We start from the raw sequence: 21,361 nt of genomic DNA, 5'->3' as shown, positions 1-21,361 counted from the left end.
CAAAGGCAGTGCACAGAATGTACATGTTTGAGCAAACTGCATGTAAACAGAACGCACAATCTTTCTTGCAACAACACTAAAGTCTGTGCCAGAAATCTTGGATACTCCTAAAAAAACAAATAGTACAGGACGAACATGTAGGAAAATACAAGACTGATATGCACTGACATGCAAACATGTGTACGCAACCATATACACAGTCTGAGAGGTGCACACAATTTTAACATCAACCCTAATGAGCGAATCCATATACTGGGGTCACTGGGGTCACTATACCACATACCAGCCCATCTGGGTTGTGTCATGATTTCCATGTGTGTGTATCCCTCATGTATTTGTTTGTGAAGGCAGATACAACATTTGCAGTTTTATTTAAATTGTCAAGTGGAGCAGCTTTCTGTGTGTGTGTGTGTGTGAGTGTGTGTGTTCACGTGCGTGTGCACCCATGTGTGTGTGTCTATATGAGAGCGAGAGAGTGAATGACTGTGTGCACGAGCGTGAGCCTGTCTGTGTGTGGGCGTATGGCGCTCTGAGGCTGGCGGACGTGTGGAAAAAGGGAAAAAGGAGGGATGGAGATGCAGGCGTAGAGAAGGAGAAGAGTGGAGGAGGAGAGGAGCTGTACAGTGAAGAGCTAGTGGAGCGGAAGGAAGCGCTCTGAAATGGGAGATCATTGGGTTTAGCTAAGGGCTAGGCAGGAGGCAGGAGGGATTCTCGCCATGTTAACATCACTGTCAGGAATAGTCTAGCTGCAGCCAGTGTCCTGGTTCCACCGAATTCTAATACCCTCATGCCATATACTGTATAATACACCATTAGTCATGCGTTGTAGAATGTGAGAGCGGAATAATCACAATTTCAATAATTTTCACAGTGATAATCATGAAATGTAGATCTCTGATATTGCCAGACATTTCACGGGTTTCTGTGTTGACCTACATTACAAGAGATTCAACAGCAGAATCAAATATTTACTGCCCTTCAACGTAATGTAATCAAGCAAACTGTATACTTTCTGCAATATGTTCAAAGCTATTATTTTTATTGCATAAGTAAACGGCCTCAATCACGCTCTTCTCCCTTCTTATTTCTTAAAATCACTAGACACCACTATGAAAACCTCACTTCTGTTCTTTGCCAAGCTGCATGTAGAGTTCACCACCGAACTGACATTGTTTCTTGTCTTTCTTTAGGTCAGCACAACTACCTATGTGCCGGGAGAAATGACTGTATCATTGACAAGATCCGAAGGAAAAACTGTCCAGCATGTCGCGTACGGAAGTGTCTCCAGGCTGGGATGAACCTTGGAGGTGAGGAGTCACACCCTCATTACAGATTTGCCCTGTCACGTGTCTCAGATGTGACATTTGAGTCAGCCTCGCTCCGCTTATAAGAAATGATAGATATGAAAAAGTAGGTCTGGCTGTGGTCATATGAGGCCTGGGGACGCCTAGTCATAGGATGTTGTGTGTATGTGTGTGCAAAATATTTATACATACATTATGCATTCAGTAGGTGTAGATCTACACTACTCTATACGTTGCCAGCTGACAAAGCCTGCAGACATAGTACAGTATTGTATTATGTGGAAAGACAGCACTATAGTAGAGAGTAGTGGAGTCAGAGGGGAAGTATGTGTGGTTTTTTTTTTTGTTTGTTTGTTTTTTTTTAAATACATTCATTTATTGCCACTGGCTTACTCCAATTCAGGGGCACAGTGGTATATGCAGGGCGGAAAGCATATTTGATAGATTTTCAGTCCATTAGACAGATTGAAATGACAAATGTTTTCAATGTTATTTTCTCAGAGGAATGTAAATTTATGAACTGATTCTGTTTGTGAATTTTAGCGGTCCTCTAAATGAATCAACATTGAAATTCTATATACATTATTGGGGTTGGAAGAGTAATTAATGAATGCCTATGGAAAGCCGTTCAATCAGATTTCACAATATAGCACCACTGATATAGCAAGGTCATCATCCTACAAAACTTGCATCCTTTTTCTGTAATTAAACATTAGAATTATTTTATTGATTCAGATATGCAATGAGGTGAGTGAATATTGAATAGTGTAGAAGCTTAGGGATATTTTTTTAGTATGTTGGTGCAGATTCTGTGACTTTATCTAAAACACTGTACTGATTTATAAAAACTTTGTCACTTGGAGGTGCACTAGAACTCTCTGTTGTTATGTCAAATCAAGTTTATTTATAGCCCAAGATCACATGAAAGATGTAAATGAGCTTTTCAGGCCCAAAACAGCCATGGCTTCCAACTTAACTCAAATTTTCTATGGCTGGAGCTTTTCATGAACCTTGCAATGGTTTAGTAAATTGCTGCAGAAATAAGGCTGTAATAACAGGTGAATCAATTAAATGCTTATTATGCTCAGAGAAAAAAAACAATAAAATATTTTATAAAAATATTCTTCTAATTAGGCAATACAACAAAGACACAAACATCAGAGGACTGCTCAGTTTGGTTATTGTCAACAATCAGATAAATTACACTTATACCCTTTTTACACCAAAATTAGCAGACAGCAATATAAGTGGGTTTTTTAAATGTGGGTAAACCTGCTTATAAAAACCAATTGACTCTTTTTCCACTGCCTGTTGAATTTGTCTTCCTGTTTGGACTGAGGACACACACAACTGCAAGGAGCCATGTCATCACATGCACTCACAGAGCACACACACAGATGCAGTGGAGAGCGTGAGCTGCTAACCGCGTCTCCGCGTTGGTGCTCCTGTAAAAGTGTTGGAGCCTCCATGTGAGATGCTTCGATTGGCGATTTTGTTTTTAAAACTTCTTTCAGGGCTGCAGCTCACAGTTTCATCCCTGCAGTGTAGCTGCAGTGTTTCTGATGTAACATCACCATGCTGGGCAGGTGAACTGTCTGTCGACAGTATCTGTGCTCTGAAAGATGCAACAGGAAAAGGGGCGAAAATGAGTGTGTTCACCTGGGTTTTGGAGCCAATAAATACCCAGGGCTACTGCATAGTCATTTGACCCAGGTGTGAATACTTATTGTACCCTTTTCCATTGCAGACAAAAGCCAGATGTCAATGGATCTTAGTGGGTTTTTTTGTGTGGAAAGTGGAAAAGGGGCTTAAGAGTATGGACTCTAAAAATTAACTGCTCAGAATAAGGGCCTTTAAAATTTGAAGTGAGGATATTCTTTTTGCATTTGGTACACTGCCTGCACCCTAAATGCTACATCTAACACGTGGGGAAAAACTCTATCCTGGAACCAATCCAAACCACTGATACCACAATATAAAACAAATAAATGGGCACTGATTGGGAAAAATCAATTGCAGTAAAGCACTTGAAGACACATTGGCTGCACTGTGAATGCTTTCTTTTTAAGGCCGATTTCATATATTTCAGACAACAAGACATCGTTATAATATTGACTGGATGTATTATTGAGCGAACATGGTATTGATAAAGTACATTTTTCTGCTATGACATCATCACCCTCTGCATACACACACAGTGTTAATGCACAGAGAAGACTGGGGACTGGCAGCTACATGCTCCCTCAAAGGGGAACAAAAGCCTATATGATGCATACTGGGGTGAAGGTGGGTCTACTGAAATGCTGTATGAGCACCAGCAGTGTTGAAGTGCTGTTTGGAGCAATATAGCTGAGAGGTTAATGAAGATTGTTAGCAGCAATATACCAGAGCGGAGGAATGGGCACAACAAAGTCAGCTTAAAAAGGCTGCCTTGTGTGTCTCTTTCACATTAAATTAATGTATTATGTGAATTCAGTCTATCTACACTTTACAGAGTTGGTGTTATCCATATATTGTAACCCCCCGGTTACAATATATCGATATTGTAAGCCAACATACAGCACGCTTCCCCCTGACATTGCACTTAGAATCTACTGAACATAAAAAAGATCAATCTAGACTCAGCACCTAGTCACCATATAGCACCTGTCAATCATGTAGCCATACCAGCTTATCAGCAGGTAATAACGAACCGATTAAAACCATAAAAACATGATTTGGAGTAAACACATCTTTGTCTAGTGAAATGTTATATAGCATTGAAAAGCAGCCGATGACCTTCAGTTACAGATAAAAGCTTAAGATTGCCAATGAGTGTGTCTGTATACTTGAATAGCAGCAGTGTAAACCATTGAATGGGAGCTCAACTCTTTATATCTAATAATGATATGAGGACAGGTAAAGAAAGCTGTCATACCCAATTCTAAAGAGCAGAAACATTTTTGTATTTCAAGTCAAATATGGATTATGTGGAAGAAGTATGAGTTTGACTCCCAACCCCATGTTAGCTTTAAGCCAATATTAAGTGAAGATTTTTTCAAGAAATTTGCTGTGCAAGTCATGTTTATATTCCATCTACTACACACCTGAGTAACGTGGTTAAACCTACTTAGTGTATAGCCAAGTACAAAAACATCGGTATTACCGCTCTTTAAATCAATAGATCATTATTTCAAACAAAAACCAGAGGAACAATATAGCTCATTTAGCTACTAGCTAGCTGCATGAGTCACCAATAAATAACAGCAGCCTCAAAGAGAAACTTGGCCATGACCGGCGAGCTGTGAAACTAATGACTGAATTAAGTGTGTGCAAAAGTTGAAAAGAAAGCTGAAACACAACTAAGAGACCTCAGTCAGCAACAGTAATATTAGACTTTGTTTTAGCACTTAAGCTAGCAACAGCAGCGTTAGGCAGTAACAGTGACTTACTTAGGTGAGGCTAAGCAATGATTTTAGTGAGGAAAAAATCCTTTGGAACAGACGTCGCCATCCCAAAATCTGGAAAGAGGGACAAGAAAACACTTGAAGTACGGTTAGTAGAGAAACAGTGGTTAAAGACACACTTCTGACGGGTGGACTTGAGGAATACTGGGAGCAACAGCGGCAAACATGAGCAAAAACATTTTCAACAAGCTCTCCAAAGTGGTATGAGCAGGCCAGCTTGTTAATGAAATGTTACATCGGTAGCAGCAATGCAGCAGTTTTGCTCTTTGGTTTTTTTTTTTATGAAGTCGTGCAGCAGCAGCACTGGCAGAACATGATACTGGACGGTGTTTAGCTTTAAAAAAACACTTTATTACTGAGGTCTCCATGAACTTTGTGAATTGTATGAATGTTTGTTAACATGTACACTCCACTGGCAGTTTATTATTATTTTTAATGAAACACTTTTAAAGAGGTATTGAAGGCTGCAGTTTGTGGTGCTGTTAAAATGTATAATGCTTTATGGACAAGAGCTTCTATTACTTTATCCACCCCATTTATATCAATGAGGGTTAAATAACAGAAATAAAAGAAACTTCCTAATGTACTACTGTTCAACTAAAATGACCACAAACTACACCCTCCAAAATCATACAGTTAAAACAACATAGTATTCATAGTAGACTCCATTAGGTTTAGCTAGGTGCACCTAATAAACTGCCAACTGAGTGTGTGTATTCATTTGCTTGTGTATCACCCCTTAAAGATTTCAATATGTGTATGGCTAAATAATACACAGGAAATTAAGCATGATTAATGGACTATTATCTGTTCCTGGTTTGACTGGACTTCATTCAAGATGGACACTTTACAGTTTCTCTTCCTTTAGATACAGAGAAAGCAGATTTCCTCAAAAGTCTGATCAAAGAAATTTGATCAGCACAACTTTAACACTGAGGTGCGAAGTAAGAAATTAGACTGGTCACACCTGGTTTAAAATTAAACATTGTAAAACAGTAGGCAATAGTAGTCGACATTGTTAACACGTACAGGAGACGTGAATTTTGCAGCCAGATACTGCTTATTATAATGTATATCCATATTTGGGTTTTTTGAATTATACCCCTTGAGTATCTGTCACAATGCAATTATAAACTATAGACTATGAACGCAAGATATCTCACCATCAAGAATGTGTTAATAAGGTCCGTTATGTTCCCCACAGCACGAAAGTCCAAAAAGTTAGGAAAGCTGAAGGGAGTCAGCGAGGACCTGCAGGGCTCTAAGGACGGCCAAACTGCCACAGGTGGTGTTGGAGGCGGTTACCTGTCCTCAGAGAAGGAGCTGAATGCCAGCGCTGCTAATGCCCTGGTGCCCCACGGGCCTGGGGTGGTCACACCTTTTCTGCCGCCCTCCATCTGCAGTGTGTTGGAGCTGATTGAGCCTGAAGAGGTGTACTCTGGCTATGACACCACGCAGCCTGACACCACTGACCACCTGCTGTCCAGTCTCAACCGCCTGGCCGGAAAGCAGATGGTACGCATGGTGAAGTGGGCCAAAGTACTTCCAGGTTAGTGACCACTAGAGCGATGGGCTGAGGCCTAAATGCTCTTTATGAGTATGTTTAAAACAGATTTAGAAAGGAGTTGAATCAGCGCCCTCAAATATATGTGTATATGTTTTTTTTTTAAGATTTTAATAAAATGGAGACAGTCTTGGAGAGTATTTTAATATTTTGTGCTACCAGTTCAATTATTATTTTCTGTTGCTTTTAAAAGTCAATAAAAAGGCTGCAGTAAGTGAATTAGATTAAAGCAGCTTGTAAATCTAGTAAATTGTATGTTTCCGGTGCAGTATTTAAGTCATTGAGAATGAGCCAAAGAAAATGGTAAGTGATAATATAAGGGGGCTGTCCATACTGTAGTTATTGACTGGTTTTAATAACGATAACAAGCCATCTTCACTTTTGATCTCTCCATTTTGAGAATGCTGGTTTTGTGAGCACACCCGGCACACAAATTTTAATATCAAATACTAGGTCAGGAAATAATTCTGCAAAGCTTCAACAAGATTAGTAATGAATCCTATTTTACCATTAAATAGAATCAAGATTAAGATTTTCAAACAGAACTCATTTACATCATGTTGAACAGAAGATCTAATGTCTGTCTCATTAATTTAACCTATAAGCCACAGCACAGGAGGAAAACAAATGTTTGAAAAGGGGTAAACAACTTCCCCTAAAATGCCAGTCAGTGGGAGACATATTGAAAGATTCCTCACAGGTAGCTCTTTGAGGCTGTTTAATTTGCTGTATTGCAAATATTTGATACCTCCACGGTGTCTGCTTGCCATATCCGGACGTATAAATAGAAGGGGAGCCAGACAGAAGGGTCAAAATGAGTACCTTCGACTTTCAGATATGCCACCGCCTGCATTCAGCTTACATCTGGATGGCAGGGCCAACACACAGGGCAATATTGACCAATATTGTCAATACCAACAAGATGTTCAAGGAAAGTCTGTGGCTCGTCTTATGTTAATGAAAGCTATGTTATTATTTCTGATGCCTAGTTACCATCAAAGTGGGCTGAGAAACAAAAACATAAACATCAACTCTCATAGTTTAAAGAGAACATAAAGTTTGTCAACTGGCCATAAAGTGTTAAAACAGGTATTATTTCACATACCTTTTCTACAAATATATATACATCTTTGGCAGATTGACATGCATCTAGACTGAAATAGTCCCTAAGCCTTGATAAGTCACTTGTGTGTCCTCACTTGGCCTGTGTTTTGCATGAGGAGTTTCTTGCCAGAGTTTGATTGAGAGTTTGGCAAGTTTCCTATTCAAATCTATTTCTGGTGCTCCATAGACAACATGCCAATAACTGGAGGCCTTGTGGGATTTGCATAAAAGAAGAATGGGTGAATATTTCTCAGTGGTGACCATGTCTAAACAAATATTGGCACAAGAACTACACTGTAACAAAGATACACAGGATGCAATGTGCACGCATGCACATGCCCAGCTAAATAAATGCCTCCTAAGTTGGTGCTTAAGTTCAAATACGCTAATTGAGTATTGTCAGCTACATGTAAACACAATACTTTCTTCTCATCTGCTTCATCTGTGTGTGTGTGTGTGTGTGTGTGCGCGTGTGTTTTTTTTTGTGTTTTTGTGTGTGTTTGTTAGGTTTCCGGGGCCTGCCCATTGAGGACCAAATCACCCTGATCCAGTACTCATGGATGTGCCTGTCCTCCTTTTGCCTCAGCTGGCGCTCCTACAAACACACCAATGGACAGATGCTCTACTTTGCCCCTGACCTCATCTTTAACGAGTAGGCATACACTTCCATATCTGCACACATAGGTCTGATGATATTAAAGTGTACTGGTCCTGACACTTAGCGAAGGCCCAGATATTCAATATTTTTTTAACTTACTTTATTTATACAATTTAATCTTCAAAATGTTACAAAGACAGGAGATCACCTCAAGACCGTCTCACCTGTTCTTATAGTTCAAAACAACAAAATTTCACCAGATGCATCTCTTTGAAGGCACTTAGGTACTTATAAAATACATATGCCGTTGTCTCACACAAACATGTCTATTACAAAGGTTAGAACAAATAATCTGTTTGTTTGACATGATTAGTAGATACAGTAAATAGTTTGCAGTAAAGCTTTGACAATAAATCTTAAGTAGCTTCTGCTATTTTCAGCTGCGCATCAGATACATATTTATGCATAAACATCACTTTTGCGAGTGGACTTTGGAGAGTAAGGAGTGGATTTTCCTACTGTACTATTTTAAGCTCTCCATTAACATGCCTGAAAACTACTGAAAGAGCCAAACTGAGTTTTTTGTCGTAACTATGTTGCATGTGTACTTAAAACAAGGTCATAATCTTGCACAGGATTTCTGGCAGTTCACAAGAAAATACTTTTATACTTTTTCTTGCTTCATTAATTGCGTGGGGCACAGGCGATCAGAAGCCTAGCAGGGGCAGTCAACGTCCCACTTAATCTGTGTTAATAGGTTTGAACAGGAGAGCAAGTGGAGAGGAAGTGTATGTGGGCATGTTCTCTTTGGGGCTGCAGTGCATGGCCGGTGATGAATTGAATGTTATAGAATTAATCAAAGTGGAGAATAGCAGCCTCTGTAGGCAGCCTGCTGTAGTGGAGCGGGTTCATGCAGGGGCAGGTTTAAAAGCTCCAACTAATAGCTTGTGTAAGTCAATGTCAGTGGGTCAGTTTGTCCCAAATATAAATAAATAAATAAACAACAGCACAAATGCCATTGTGCAACACAGCTACAGCTTCTGTGTCTGTGTGTGTTTTAGCACTGTGAGCTTTGTACAGAGGGAAAAAGCATTAGTTTGCCACACCAGTGATCCTCTGATCCTCTAATCTATTTAGTGCCAAGTGGATCACAGTTTATTAAGAATTATGTGTTTCTTTCTGGAAGATGACTAACAGTTTTTGGAGAAAACCTAATTTTGTGATCGAGACTTAATGGTTTGTGTCATTTGGCAAGTCCAGTTCAGAATAAGTTCATAACACGGAGAAAAATACTGGAATTGCACATGCATTCATAGAATAAATGAATATGAGATCATTCTAACTGTACAGTATTCTGCAGTATGCTGTATATGATGTGGTTTCTGTACACCAGGCCTGTCCCATTGACGGATGGGCCTAGTACTCAGCTTGACAGAGCAGAGGAGATGTAGACCGGCTGTTGTTAAGGGTGGCCTGGATGTTGGTCGCATGCTGTGAGGGTTGCCTGGATGTCACTTACATCCCTGCAGTGTTTTCTTTTTGGGCCAAGATGTGCTGTGTGTTCTTTGATGTTAACGAACGCTAGTCCACATGTTGTATAGGTAATTGATAATTCAGTCAGAAATGGGGACAAAATCAGTCCATGTCTCTGCTGAGTCTTTAGGGGAGTGGACAGTGGACACTTGTGTCCGTAGCTACTTAGTGCTTATTGACCCAGGACATTAAGGTATTTATTGAGCAGACTGTCCACTCACTCAGCTATTAGAGTGAAATCTGTCACTGGTGTAGAGTAAATACTGCAAGGACAAATGTGCATTTTACGTTAAAGACAAAGTAAGCCCGCATAAGCTGTCATTTAGTCTTTTATGTGTGCTAAGTGTTTGCAACAGATAAACAAAGCTATTTCCCCAGAAGTTCTGGGCACTCACTTGTGATTCAATTAATGTACCTGTTGGACAGCCAGAATGTATCTACTGTGTGTAAAGGTGGAAAATGTGATGCAACACATATAAGCAATGCACCTATAACAATGGCAGTAAGATCCACTGTCCACAGAGACAGCACTGAAAAATCTTTCTATATAAAACTTTATATTTTTTGGTTTCAAGGCAGCAGCACCCCCTGTCTCTGCCTACACTAGTCACTATGCTGTTGGTTTTCTGTCTGCACAGAGAGCTAACCTTTCATGTACCCAATATTTCATTTGAATCTATATTTTAAAGCTAAGACAGTTACAGTGACAGACAGCATTATGTGACTGCTCTGTCACTGGCTGACGGTGCCACGGACAACAAACACCTGTGAAAAATACACTTATAAAGTGAGTTTGCAGAGGAGATCGCTAATTAGCTGCTCAACTGTGCCACCTTAACCAGCTTAAATTTGACCAGAAAATGTCAGTGTCAATCAGATGCTATGTGGTCTGTGGACTTTATTTGTAAGTAACAGTGTTTGTCCTTGGCTTGTAACTGCAGTTACCGGTGCAAGATGATTTACATTGTGTCACCGCTCCCCTGTCAGCTCAGCTATCAATCAAAAACACACACTGGCCCACCCACTCAAGGGCTTGAGGCTAAAGGAGCATTTCTGATGTCTCTATGAAGATATTCACAGATTCCTGTTTCGCTATTAAAAAAAAGATTAACAATAAATTTTAGAAATATTTTGACCTGGTATTTGACTGTGAAAAGGAAAGGCCGATTGTGATTTCAGTTAGACTTTAAGTGCTTTGTTTGGACATACTTTTCTGACCAAATCAATTTTGTCAGCTTCCTACAGCCAGGGATGAATCTGAACTTTCCTTTCCTCGGTTCTTTGCTCCTTCCTGAATCTTTTACCATAGAAACAGAGAAAGACAGAGACTTCAAGACTGAGAGAGAAAGACAGAGAGAAACTCAGAGTGAGAGCGAGACAGAGATATAGAGAGATGAGAAGGAGAGAGGGGGAAGGAGGAAAGGAGAGAGACTGCTGCCAGTTTTTTTTTTTTTTTTTTTCTTTCCTCCCCAAACCAGCAGCTCATTTTGGGCAGTGATTCAGCAAAATTGATTTCAGGAAGAGAGTGTGAGAGAAGGAGAGAGAAGGAGAGAGAGAGAGAGAGAGAGAGAGAGAGAGAGAGAGAGAGAGAGAGAGAACGTGTTGAGACTTTAGAAACTCCAGCCCAAAGTTGTAGGTATTAAATGATGTTATGCTGCACTTTGCGAAACTGCACACATACAGAGTGCAGCTCAGCAGGGAAACCGGTCTGCTCAGGCGTTGTCACTGTTTATCAGTTATTCAGTCGGCCCCACAGACACAGCTGTACAGTAAATACTGTAAAGCATTATGCTGTCTTATGCTTTAGTGGGAACATTATGCAATCGTTTCGAACCGGCAGCTTCTGGCAACCTCTACAAAATGTTTAGTCTAGTTGTTATCAGAGTGAAGTCTCCAGCCCCACTGCCTATGTAATGATGCCGTTTCACTGTTTTGTGGGTAAAACTCTGACCTCTTTCAAGTCAAGCCACACCACTTGCATTTAATTATGCTAGTCTCAATGGGATGGTGATTTATAGCAGAGAGAAGTGGCATATAAAGCCAGAGATTCCCTTGAATCTGTGGCATCTGCAGAGCACATTCCTGATTGGTTCATACTATATATCCCCTCTAATGTTTCTTTCCTGTTTTTGTGAACTCTGTGACATAACCAAGATTATTTTTGCTGATAAAATGTGTGTGAAAAACAAGGGGAGTGAGAAAGTGGTAGGCATGACGGGCATACGCGACTGGCATGTGGACTTAATGGTGTATTTTCAACACATTGATTCACATTATTACCCTGTTTAATAAACATGTGGATCTCAATATCATTAACACATGTTCATTATGTGCCATTTCATTTCATTTATGTCAACATAAGTATGTTAGAAAGTATATATCCTTCGTTAAAGGGTGCCTGTGGTGACTAGAGTTAGAAAGGGGGTCTTTAGTCTGCCACAGTCTTAGAGAAGTGGTGCATCTGTGCTGTGATACTGTACACAGCACTCTGCAATCTGGGGGGATTTGGTATTCTGCTCTTAGCCCAGACTAGTAGGATCCTCCTCTGCACTGTGTGGAAATATTCTTTCACTGGGCTGAAGTAGTATGATAGGAATGGCGTGAGGAAGCCAATGAGTGAGTTACTTTTGACAATAAAAAACGTATTTCATAATTGAGAGAGTACCGAGGCTGTAACTGAATATTATAACTAATACTGCTACAATCTAATACAAGAGATCTGAAAGAAACACTACTTTTTGTGAAGCTTAAAATGTTTTTGTTGTCATGTTCCCCTCCCTCATCTTTCCCTCCTCTTTCTTCAGGGACCGCATGCAGCAGTCAGCGATGTACGACCTGTGTGTGGGCATGAGGCAGGTGAGCCAGGAGTTTGTACGTTTGCAGCTAACCTACGACGAGTTCCTCTCCATGAAGGTCCTTCTGCTTCTCAGCACAGGTAGGCAGTGAGCTACAGCCTGCACAGGATCTAATTTATTCATTTCATCCCCACCTGCTCACACGGAATTTCTTGCACAGATGTACTTGCACCTTGTTCATAAACCTACCTGCAAGCAAAATTTACTAATTGTAAAATTAAATGTCATTTGAAAGCCATTCATTAAAAAACATTATGTGGTCAACATCAATTTCAAACAAAAATTAATTGAAATTTCCTATTTCAACTGACTAAATCACAAACATTAATATGAATGCTGTGTATTCTCTATCTATAAGGCAAATAGACTAGACACTACTAACAGAGGCTGCCATTCAGCACCACTTTGGTCCATCTCTCACCAAACAACAGCTGCCACATTTCATGTGAGTGACTCAACAAGGGACCTGTAGTGACCCAGTTAAAGCTGACCATCAGATATCACTGCTTTAAGTAACTGCCAAAGCTTGATGAGTGAATGCTCCTTTTCCATTACGCGCATTCAAAATCAGGTGGAACTGATGATTTTTTCATTTAATCAGCTGTCATAGTGAGGTTGTTAATGTCATTCCACCAGATTGTTCCTTAAAATATTTCTGGGCCATTCTGTCTCTACAACAGGAAGCTTTTTCTAAAAAGGAGGTACCAACCCCTTGTGAGAACTAATGGATAGTCAGCTGTTATGCTCTGACATAAGTATAAGTATTCAGACCTGTGCATTGGGTCAACCATTATAATGGTACAGTTCCATGCAAGAGACATCAGAATCAACAGCGTTGGATGTTTTTAGTTCACTGATAACCAGCGGTTTATTGTGGACAGGAGAGGTGTGTGTGTATTTGTCTTACGCAACATACAGGCGAAGGTACAATGCCTTGTGTGTTCCCAAATCAGCACTTGTATAATGATATCAACAGTCATACTGTGGCCTGAGCCACTCAACAATCTCCCACCTCTCTTCACCAAAAGACAGCCTGTGCATAGGAAATGCATTGATAAGGTGTCCTGTATTGTGTTCCATCCACCACACACCTTTGAGACAGTGTTGGCAACACTCGTACTCACCTACCTGGCATGTTAGATCACACTTAAAGCTCATTCTCAGTAATGCATTAATATGCATAACAGCTGTGAAAATAGACTTGATGTTGCATGCACCTGTTTGTGAGGCAACATACATTAAATGAAAATGGGAAGGGGGGCTGTGTCTTTTTTTTTTTTGAGTGAAGGCGAATCAGTTTTTTAATTTTATTTTTTAATTGCCCACAGGCAAACAGAGTAGTTCTATCACTCACTACTGAAGGTCTCACAGTGTTGCCACTCTCATCCAAACTTCGCCCACAGGCGCTGCTGCCTCACAGAGAGGATGTGTTGAACCAAGTTGCTCAGCTGGAAACTGAAAGCAGTGGTTTTTCCACCACCTCAACACACTGTGAGCTGCTGTTGTCAGTTCAATAGTAACAGTTAAAGATTCCATGATTGCAGCTGTGTCATAATTTCACCGTCCACACCCACACTATTAGCAGTTAAAAAGATAACCATGACACTTAAAGGTACACTAGGACACATGAGACCTGCAGCAGTCTTGTATTTATGCACATGTCTGCATGGGGCCTTGTGTGTGTCTGTGTTAATAGATGTGCAAAAGTTAGAGAGAGAGACAGAGAGGTGTGGATAAGGGGGATGAGTGCGAGTTGCAGTGAGGTATTTGAAGAGTCTGCATGCTGGCCAGACTTCAGACTCTTTGAACTTCAGCACCAGTGCCAATCAGTGGAAATATTCATTGGCAGAGTATTTATTTTTCCATTACTGAGGCCTCAGAAAGTGGTGCATGAATGCTGGACTCAGATGGGCAACCATGGAAAACTTTTCTTCATCCTACCATTACAAGTTTTGCCATTTTACATTTATATTTACACATTTAATTAATGTCATCATTCAAAAAGAATTATAATGAGTACAACCATAGAAGAAGAGTGCTGCTTTGTATGGTCTCAAGACCAGGGGTTAAAAAGAATTTGAGACTGTGAAGTGATTTTCACAAATAATTGTCGCGGATTAGCCGATGCCGTCATCCAATCTTGAAAATCTACTGCACTTTTCAGGACCTGCAGCAGAGATGACATTAACAGAACCATCTACGTAAAACAGGTGTAAAAACATTGTCAAAATTCTGCTTGTAACCTCAGCATCACTCACAGTGTGGGAACTTTGAGTTTTAAATGCAGTTTTCTGCTTAGTACCTGAACACAGATGTTCACAAAAGTATCAGTATCAGTTTCAGTATCTTTGTGTAACCTCACAACATCATTTGTTCACAGACTTTATTCAGTTTTTTCTCTTTTTTTTAACAAACATAAATCTTTTCTACAAATATCACATTTCATTTATATTACAGGTTTACAAATAATTCCAAAGTTTGTAGATGTAAAACAACATACATAATATTTGTTAGCATCACTTCATAGGCTTTTAGTGAGCCCCTCATCCAAGAAACAATGTGCTTCTTGTGCTGTACTTACAGTAGTACATACATAGGGAGGTAAATTCATCTAACAGTAGACACTAATACATTCAACAGACCAACAGTATAAGGCTGGTTTTGGCTTTATAGTACAGTGACATGTGGAAGAGGAGCATTTCCCTGATATGAAATCAGTGTTGTTGAGTCATCTGGAAGCAGGGGAGCTCCGGCTGGACTTCAGCTATTGGATGTTGGGACAGATGAGGAAGAGAGAGATGAGGGGAAACCAATGGGGAAAAGAGAGATTTAAAGAGTGAAATCAGACAAATGTTGACAGTGAGAGCTAGCGTTGGTGAGGAAGAGACAGGTGCATAGCTGTAGGGAGAAAGAAAGAGAAGACGAAGGGGGTGGGTTGGAGGGGTGGCGGAGTCGGTCCTTCTGTTGCTGTGGCCTCCCTCTCCTCCTCTGGAGGTTTTCCAGAGAGCCCTGCTGTACTTAATAAAGGCCAGTCAGGCACCAGGCAATGCTCCAAGACCTGCTATTTTTTTCCACTTCCTTCGAACCTGAGCTGGAATTTTAAAGGAGAGGTTGTGGATAAAAGAAGCAGGTATACAGAATCGAAATGGGGGCACTTAAGGTGCTTCAATCTGCGCTGGTTATTGGATTTAGTCAAAATATGGCAGTAAAATATGATGGAAGGAGAAGAAAATAATCATCCAGTGCTTCATTTCTAATGTGCAGAAGAGAAATTCCCGTACCTGCCCATTCTGAAAGTCTGCATGATGGAGCGACTGTGCTATATGGAGGCTCAGCAAACATTTCAGCAAAAGCACTTGTGAATAATTTCAAAAACAAGCAGCCCGTCTCTGAGGCGCTGCAGGAAGCTCGCTTAGTTACAGTCTTTCAGAGATAATGTTAGGGCCTCATGGAAGGAGTAGCGGCAGAAATGTTTACAGAGGAGTTGTCAGAACTTGTCAGCTGAGCAAGTACTACAGAGTCACTGAGTGTGTGTGTGTGCCTTTGGGCTGGTTTGAAAAATTGTGTTTCTGTGTGTGTGTGTGTGTGTGTGTGTGTGTGTGTGTGTTAAATTGAGAGAGGGTGAACAAGTGAAAGAGGGAAAAAGAAGGAGGGATCAAGAGAAAAGAGAGAAGGGCTGTTATTCCTCTCTGACCTTGGCTAAGGTTTCACTGAGCCTGCGGCGTCTCATGACCCTGTTTGGATTTGGCGCAGGAGCAGTGGCCTGCTCAAACCAGTTGCACTCCTCACCTCTACACAGAAGTAGATACCACTGCTATATCATCTCGTTCATTTGTTCTGTTTCTGCCGAGCCTCATTCCACATGGTTCAGTGTGTTTATCAAAATGATGGGTGGATATCGCGTGACACCTTTTATAGTTAATTACTTAAAAGTCTGATCATTGCTTTACACTATTTAAAGCACTATCATAATTGTCGCTCTAACCAGTCTTTTGTCTTTCTGGGTCATGTTTAAAATTTCCTGTTTGACAACACCCTAAAGATTTATTCATTCCCTAATGAATAGTATCAGGTGTCAAATGAAAACTGAGAACCACCCTGTCTGTCAGGTATGCACCAGCAACCCAGAGCAGGAAGCTGCATGTCCTTAAACAACACATATGGTAATGGCATCTCCTAGAGCATGAGTTATGTTTGCCTCTTTATTTTGTATGCATTAGTGAAAGAGCTTTCGCGGCCTTGTGGTACACATAATAATGCAGCTGCACTCCACATAAAAAATATGGCCTAGTTGAAAAGGCTCTATACCTGCAGCAAAAATCTGTTTGACACCAATTATGTATAAATGCCCTATTTTGGGGCCAGTCATGGTAACGCCCCTAAATGCCAGGTCAGTTTCTAATCAGGGTGTATGTGGGTCAGTGGGAGAAAAACAAAAGGTCCAAACGGGGGCCTGGGTTTTAGCACATTCTCATCATGTCAGCCATGAAATAAAGCAAAGAACTCATGCCCTCTGCACCAGGTTCCAATCTGTTTTCATATCTGTTTCCCTCAGCTTCATATATGTCCTGCCTGAAGGTGTTTGTGCATCAAACTATGATGAAGACAATTACAGACAGAACAAGATAATGAGAGGGAGAAAGACAAACACACAAACACATTCTCAGCGTTATTGACCTATAGTGCTCTGTTCTCAAAACGATGCAATCCTAACTGACAAGAAGTTGGATTTGGCCTGTGACTATTCACTCTGCAGAACTCAAACAGGTCCTGTCAGTTGCTGTTTTTTGCTAGTGTTGCTACAAGTGGTTAAGGTTTATCTGAGGCATTATGGCTATTCAAAAGCACTGAAGAAAGTACACAATTAAAATTTTAAAGGGAAGTCCTTTAAATCATTAGGGCTCAGAATTTCACATTCTGCTGTAAGGAGTATTTTTGTAAGGTTTTAAAAACACTATAAAAATTTACAAGACGTAAATGCCATCGCCTCTTCTCAATATGTTTAGCTCTGCCGTGAATGCAGAGGACACCATTAGTTCTTTAAAGCATGTGATCGGGAGCTTCTTTGGCCTCTCTGATGAAACATGAGTGACTATCTATTTTTCAGAGCTGGCCCAAACTGCAGAATGAGATACTGTGTTCTTCACACTCATTCTTGTGACGTTCCACATTAGAGATGCGATGATTAGCTGATTAATTGATTAGTCAATCAACCAAAACATTTTTTTAAATAATCAATAAACAGTTTAAGTAATTTTTGAAGTAAACATGACAAATGTGAAACATTTAGATTTCAGGCTATTGGTCAGAAAAAACAAGTAAGTCACCTTGAGTTTTAGGGAGCTGTGAGTTATAATAATAATCAACAGATCAATTGACAATAAAATAATGAGTATGAGATTATTAGATAGACAAATAGATAGATCTCACAGTGTATATTGTCACATCTTAAGTCTTGGCTTAAGACGAACTGAAAGCGTTCCCACAAACTGATTTGAGGTGCGCTCTCTGAGAGGTGAGGTGATTCTTAATCTGGTAGCCAGTGGCTGAATGCCATTTAAGAGCGTTGGCAGACTTCCATATCTGTGACTTTGTTCTCCTGCACAGCGAAGGAGAAAGAGTGAGAGAAAGAGATATTGTAGACATTTTGATGCATTCTCATGGTGCAGTGACTGTATCTCATTCTTCACATCTCTCTGAATTCCTTCCATTACACTGCCTTTTTAATTCAAGTGCATTGAAGCTACCATCCAAATCATTATAATGTGAATGAAGGCGGTCACCATTTAACAGCTCCAGTCACTGAAAAAACTTCTTGGTGAATGAGGTTTGTTTGACAAAATGATTAAGCTCTTTAACACACATAAGCTCTGTTGTTCCCTTTTTTACTGTCATTATTGCTGAGATAACTTTTAATAAAGGCCCTCCAGTATATCAGTCGCCTTTCATGAATTAGTAGCTACACATGAAAACTAATTACCACTGGAAATGGTGAAAGTGGTCGTAATGGGTGGCTAAATAGGCCTAGGTCGTCAACACGGGAAAAATGTACAAAAAAAGGAAACTGTGTGGGAGTGGGTGCGTAAATCACTGAGCACCTCTAATTACACATTTCTACAGTAAAGGAACATATTAGTGGTTGTACATGGCTTAGACTATTAACTGCAAATCATGTTTAATGTGTATTTGTCAACCCTTTTCTAAAGCATATCATATATTTTGGGACTTACTTCCGTCATTCCAGGTGGCCCCTAGTTTCTATTCATTTCAGTATCATAAGAAAACTTGCTTGAGATACATAGGTAAATCATCACAATTATTTATTAACTTTTTGGTTTTTGGTTTAATTTTTTATATAATTGAGGAGGATTGAGGATCTGTTTTTCTAAATGCATCAAAAAAATGTTAAATAAATATAAAACATAAATAAATAAACATAAATCCCTGAAAATCACGTCACTAAAACAAGTCTCAGTCATTTCTAATAATGCTGAATGTTATGCATAAAACCAGTATTGTTGTCCTCTCATTCAGTCCACCTGATGGCAGTGGTATTTGTCTGTTTCCCAGTTCCAAAAGAGGGTCTGAAGAACCAGGCAGCATTCGAGGAGATGAGGGTTAATTACATTAAGGAGCTCCGGCGATCAGTGGGAAAAGCAACCAACAACTCTGGCCAAACCTGGCAGCGCTTCTTCCAGCTCACCAAGCTACTGGATGCCATGCATGATGTAAGTAGCCTTGCCCTGTCTAGCTCCCATGTGCCAATCGCCTACAGTACAGCACAGGCTTCCCTTGGCAGCATCTCGGTTTGCCGTGCTTTCACACACAGACCAAGGTGTCCGGTGGCACTTTGGGCCTCTAATATCACTGGAAATGTTTTGAGTAAAATGGCAGCATAGTGGATTTGGATAATGCATTTACTTAGTGGTTCAATGGTGCTGTGGCTTGGAATAAGGATTACTGTATCCCAATCCCTCCCTGAGGGGGAGGTTATTTTGGAAGAGGCAGGGACCAGGCGGTATTGGTGAATGGAACAGAAGGGGATCAATGCCAGTTCGGAGTTTATTGGATCAGAGTACACAGTAGTCACTGTGGCAAATGTGATAAATCATTGTTCATTTTTTAATGCATGGGTCAACTGGAATATGGCATAATGACAATGTAAGCAAAGCCCCAAAAGGTGAGAGTCAGCAAGAGAGAGGTCACAGAGATAAATGGCCAGGATTCAATGACCCTAACGACAAGTAAATGGGGTTAGTGCTGAATGGATGACCCTGAAAAAAATCAGTGGTGCCCCCAAGTGGTGATCTGATAGGAATTGAAAAGGGGTCAGTGCCCCAATAGAGTGTAAACAGACTCTCAGTACTTAAATTGTCTGATGTTGTAGAACTTAAAAATATAAATAACATTATCCTAAGAAAATTAGAAAAAAAAAACGTTTGTCAGCATTGAAATAAGCAATAAAAACTACAACTACCATATGATTCTCATTACGTTTTGTGTCTGTGTTGTTCAGCTGGTTGGGAACTTGTTGGACTTCTGTTTCTACACCTTTCGTGAGTCCCAGGCCCTGAAGGTGGAGTTCCCCGAAATGTTGGTGGAGATCATCAGTGACCAGATACCAAAGGTGGAGTCAGGCCTCACTCACACAATCTACTTCCACAAGAAGTGACTCACAAAACAGATGGGACAGAAGCAGCATTAAGAACTGGAAGGAAAAAGTTCAAGGAATAGAAAATGTGCAAGTAAGGCCTGACCAGTTGGCCTGCACCCTGTCGCCCAGTACGCCAGCATCCTTGTCTTAGAAAGTTAAGTGACATGGTGGCAGAAGTAAAAAGGGGACAAGGATTTGACCCTGCTGTCACCATGGGCAGGTCAGAGCTGTGAATAGTCGTGGAGCCAGCGTGACACGCTGAGAAGCACTTGTGACAAATGTGACAAAGCATCCTGAAGTATCCCCCCTGCCCCCCCTGCCCCCCCCTCGCCCCAAAGACGATAACAGTGTTTTCTATGGAGATAAAGCCATACATTTCTTAGGATGCGCTAGATACATTCACTACGCACGCAGGCACACACACATACGCACACAGGCACGCGTACACACACACACACACATAGAGGGAAATTGATACACATGCTGTCCACATGCCTTCACACGAACGCACAGATGCACTCCACATGCACTAAAATCAGATTCCCTTACAAATCTAGAGAAAAAGTTTTTGCAAATATTAACTGTGGCTTATGCAGTCTTTCACAAATAATAGCACTATGAAAAAAAATATATATATATGCCAATACTTAGATTTTGCTTTGCAGTGTAGCAACATACTGCAAGACTACAGGGCAAAGAACATTATGAGGAGGCACAGAAATTATAGACTGTAAGGCGAAAGGTCTATTTGAATATATTCCAAGGGCTATACAAGCGTCATCATAAGCTGAATAATTACATTAAATCTAACAAGTCCTAGTTTGAATCTCAATCGGTGTCATAACAGCCATCATTAACATTCACATACTGAGTTTTTAATTCAAATATGTAGTCAAACAATCAAAACTAATATGCAAAAGTCCAAAGCTAAATCTGTTATGAAATAAAAATGTCTCTCTTGTGTAAAAGAAAGCTTGCACGTGAAGCTCCCATGTCATAAAGTCACTATTTTAGGCATTGTGGTGTAGAATTAAGACAATATTGATGAGCAATTTTACCTTTGTGCTAAAATGGTCAGGAGTGCTGCAGGATGGAAAACATCACGCATTTAAGGAAATTGTTTCAGTGGAGTCCGCTGGTAATGGATTTGACTGAGGTGCATCCATAGTAATTGCTGTCATTTGTGTTATCTCCAGAGCAGCTGTCCGAATGTCTGTTTTTACTCACAATGAAGCAAAACCAGCCCTTTGTGAATCAACACTTATCTACTCTTCCCAGAAATAATAAAAAGCATTTTATAAAA

General features: G+C 40.3%; 1 protein-coding gene across 2 annotated transcripts in view; it reads left to right on the top strand.

Moving 5' to 3' along the window:
- nr3c2 (nuclear receptor subfamily 3, group C, member 2) overlaps nt 1-21,361 on the top strand; it is a 71,556-nt gene extending 50,195 nt beyond the window's left edge. Inside the window, exons 4-9 of one of the 2 annotated variants that reach the window (XM_071503211.1) lie at nt 1,191-1,307; nt 5,955-6,299; nt 7,926-8,070; nt 12,354-12,484; nt 18,975-19,132; nt 19,921-21,361. In XM_071503211.1, coding sequence (XP_071359312.1) covers nt 1,191-1,307; nt 5,955-6,299; nt 7,926-8,070; nt 12,354-12,484; nt 18,975-19,132; nt 19,921-20,076 — 1,052 coding nt within the window. In that variant the 3' untranslated portion in view covers nt 20,077-21,361. The remainder of the gene's footprint in view (nt 1-1,190; nt 1,308-5,954; nt 6,300-7,925; nt 8,071-12,353; nt 12,485-18,974; nt 19,133-19,920) is intronic. The other variant, XM_071503212.1, reaches the window with a different exon arrangement.

Source organism: Trachinotus anak, unplaced genomic scaffold (genome assembly GCF_046630095.1).
Source record: "Trachinotus anak isolate AG129_WGS33_773 ecotype Australia unplaced genomic scaffold, CSIRO_AGI_Tana_v1 ptg000019l, whole genome shotgun sequence".
Classification (NCBI taxonomy): Eukaryota; Metazoa; Chordata; class Actinopteri; order Carangiformes; family Carangidae; genus Trachinotus; species Trachinotus anak.
This window is presented reverse-complemented; position numbering and strand designations above follow the sequence as displayed.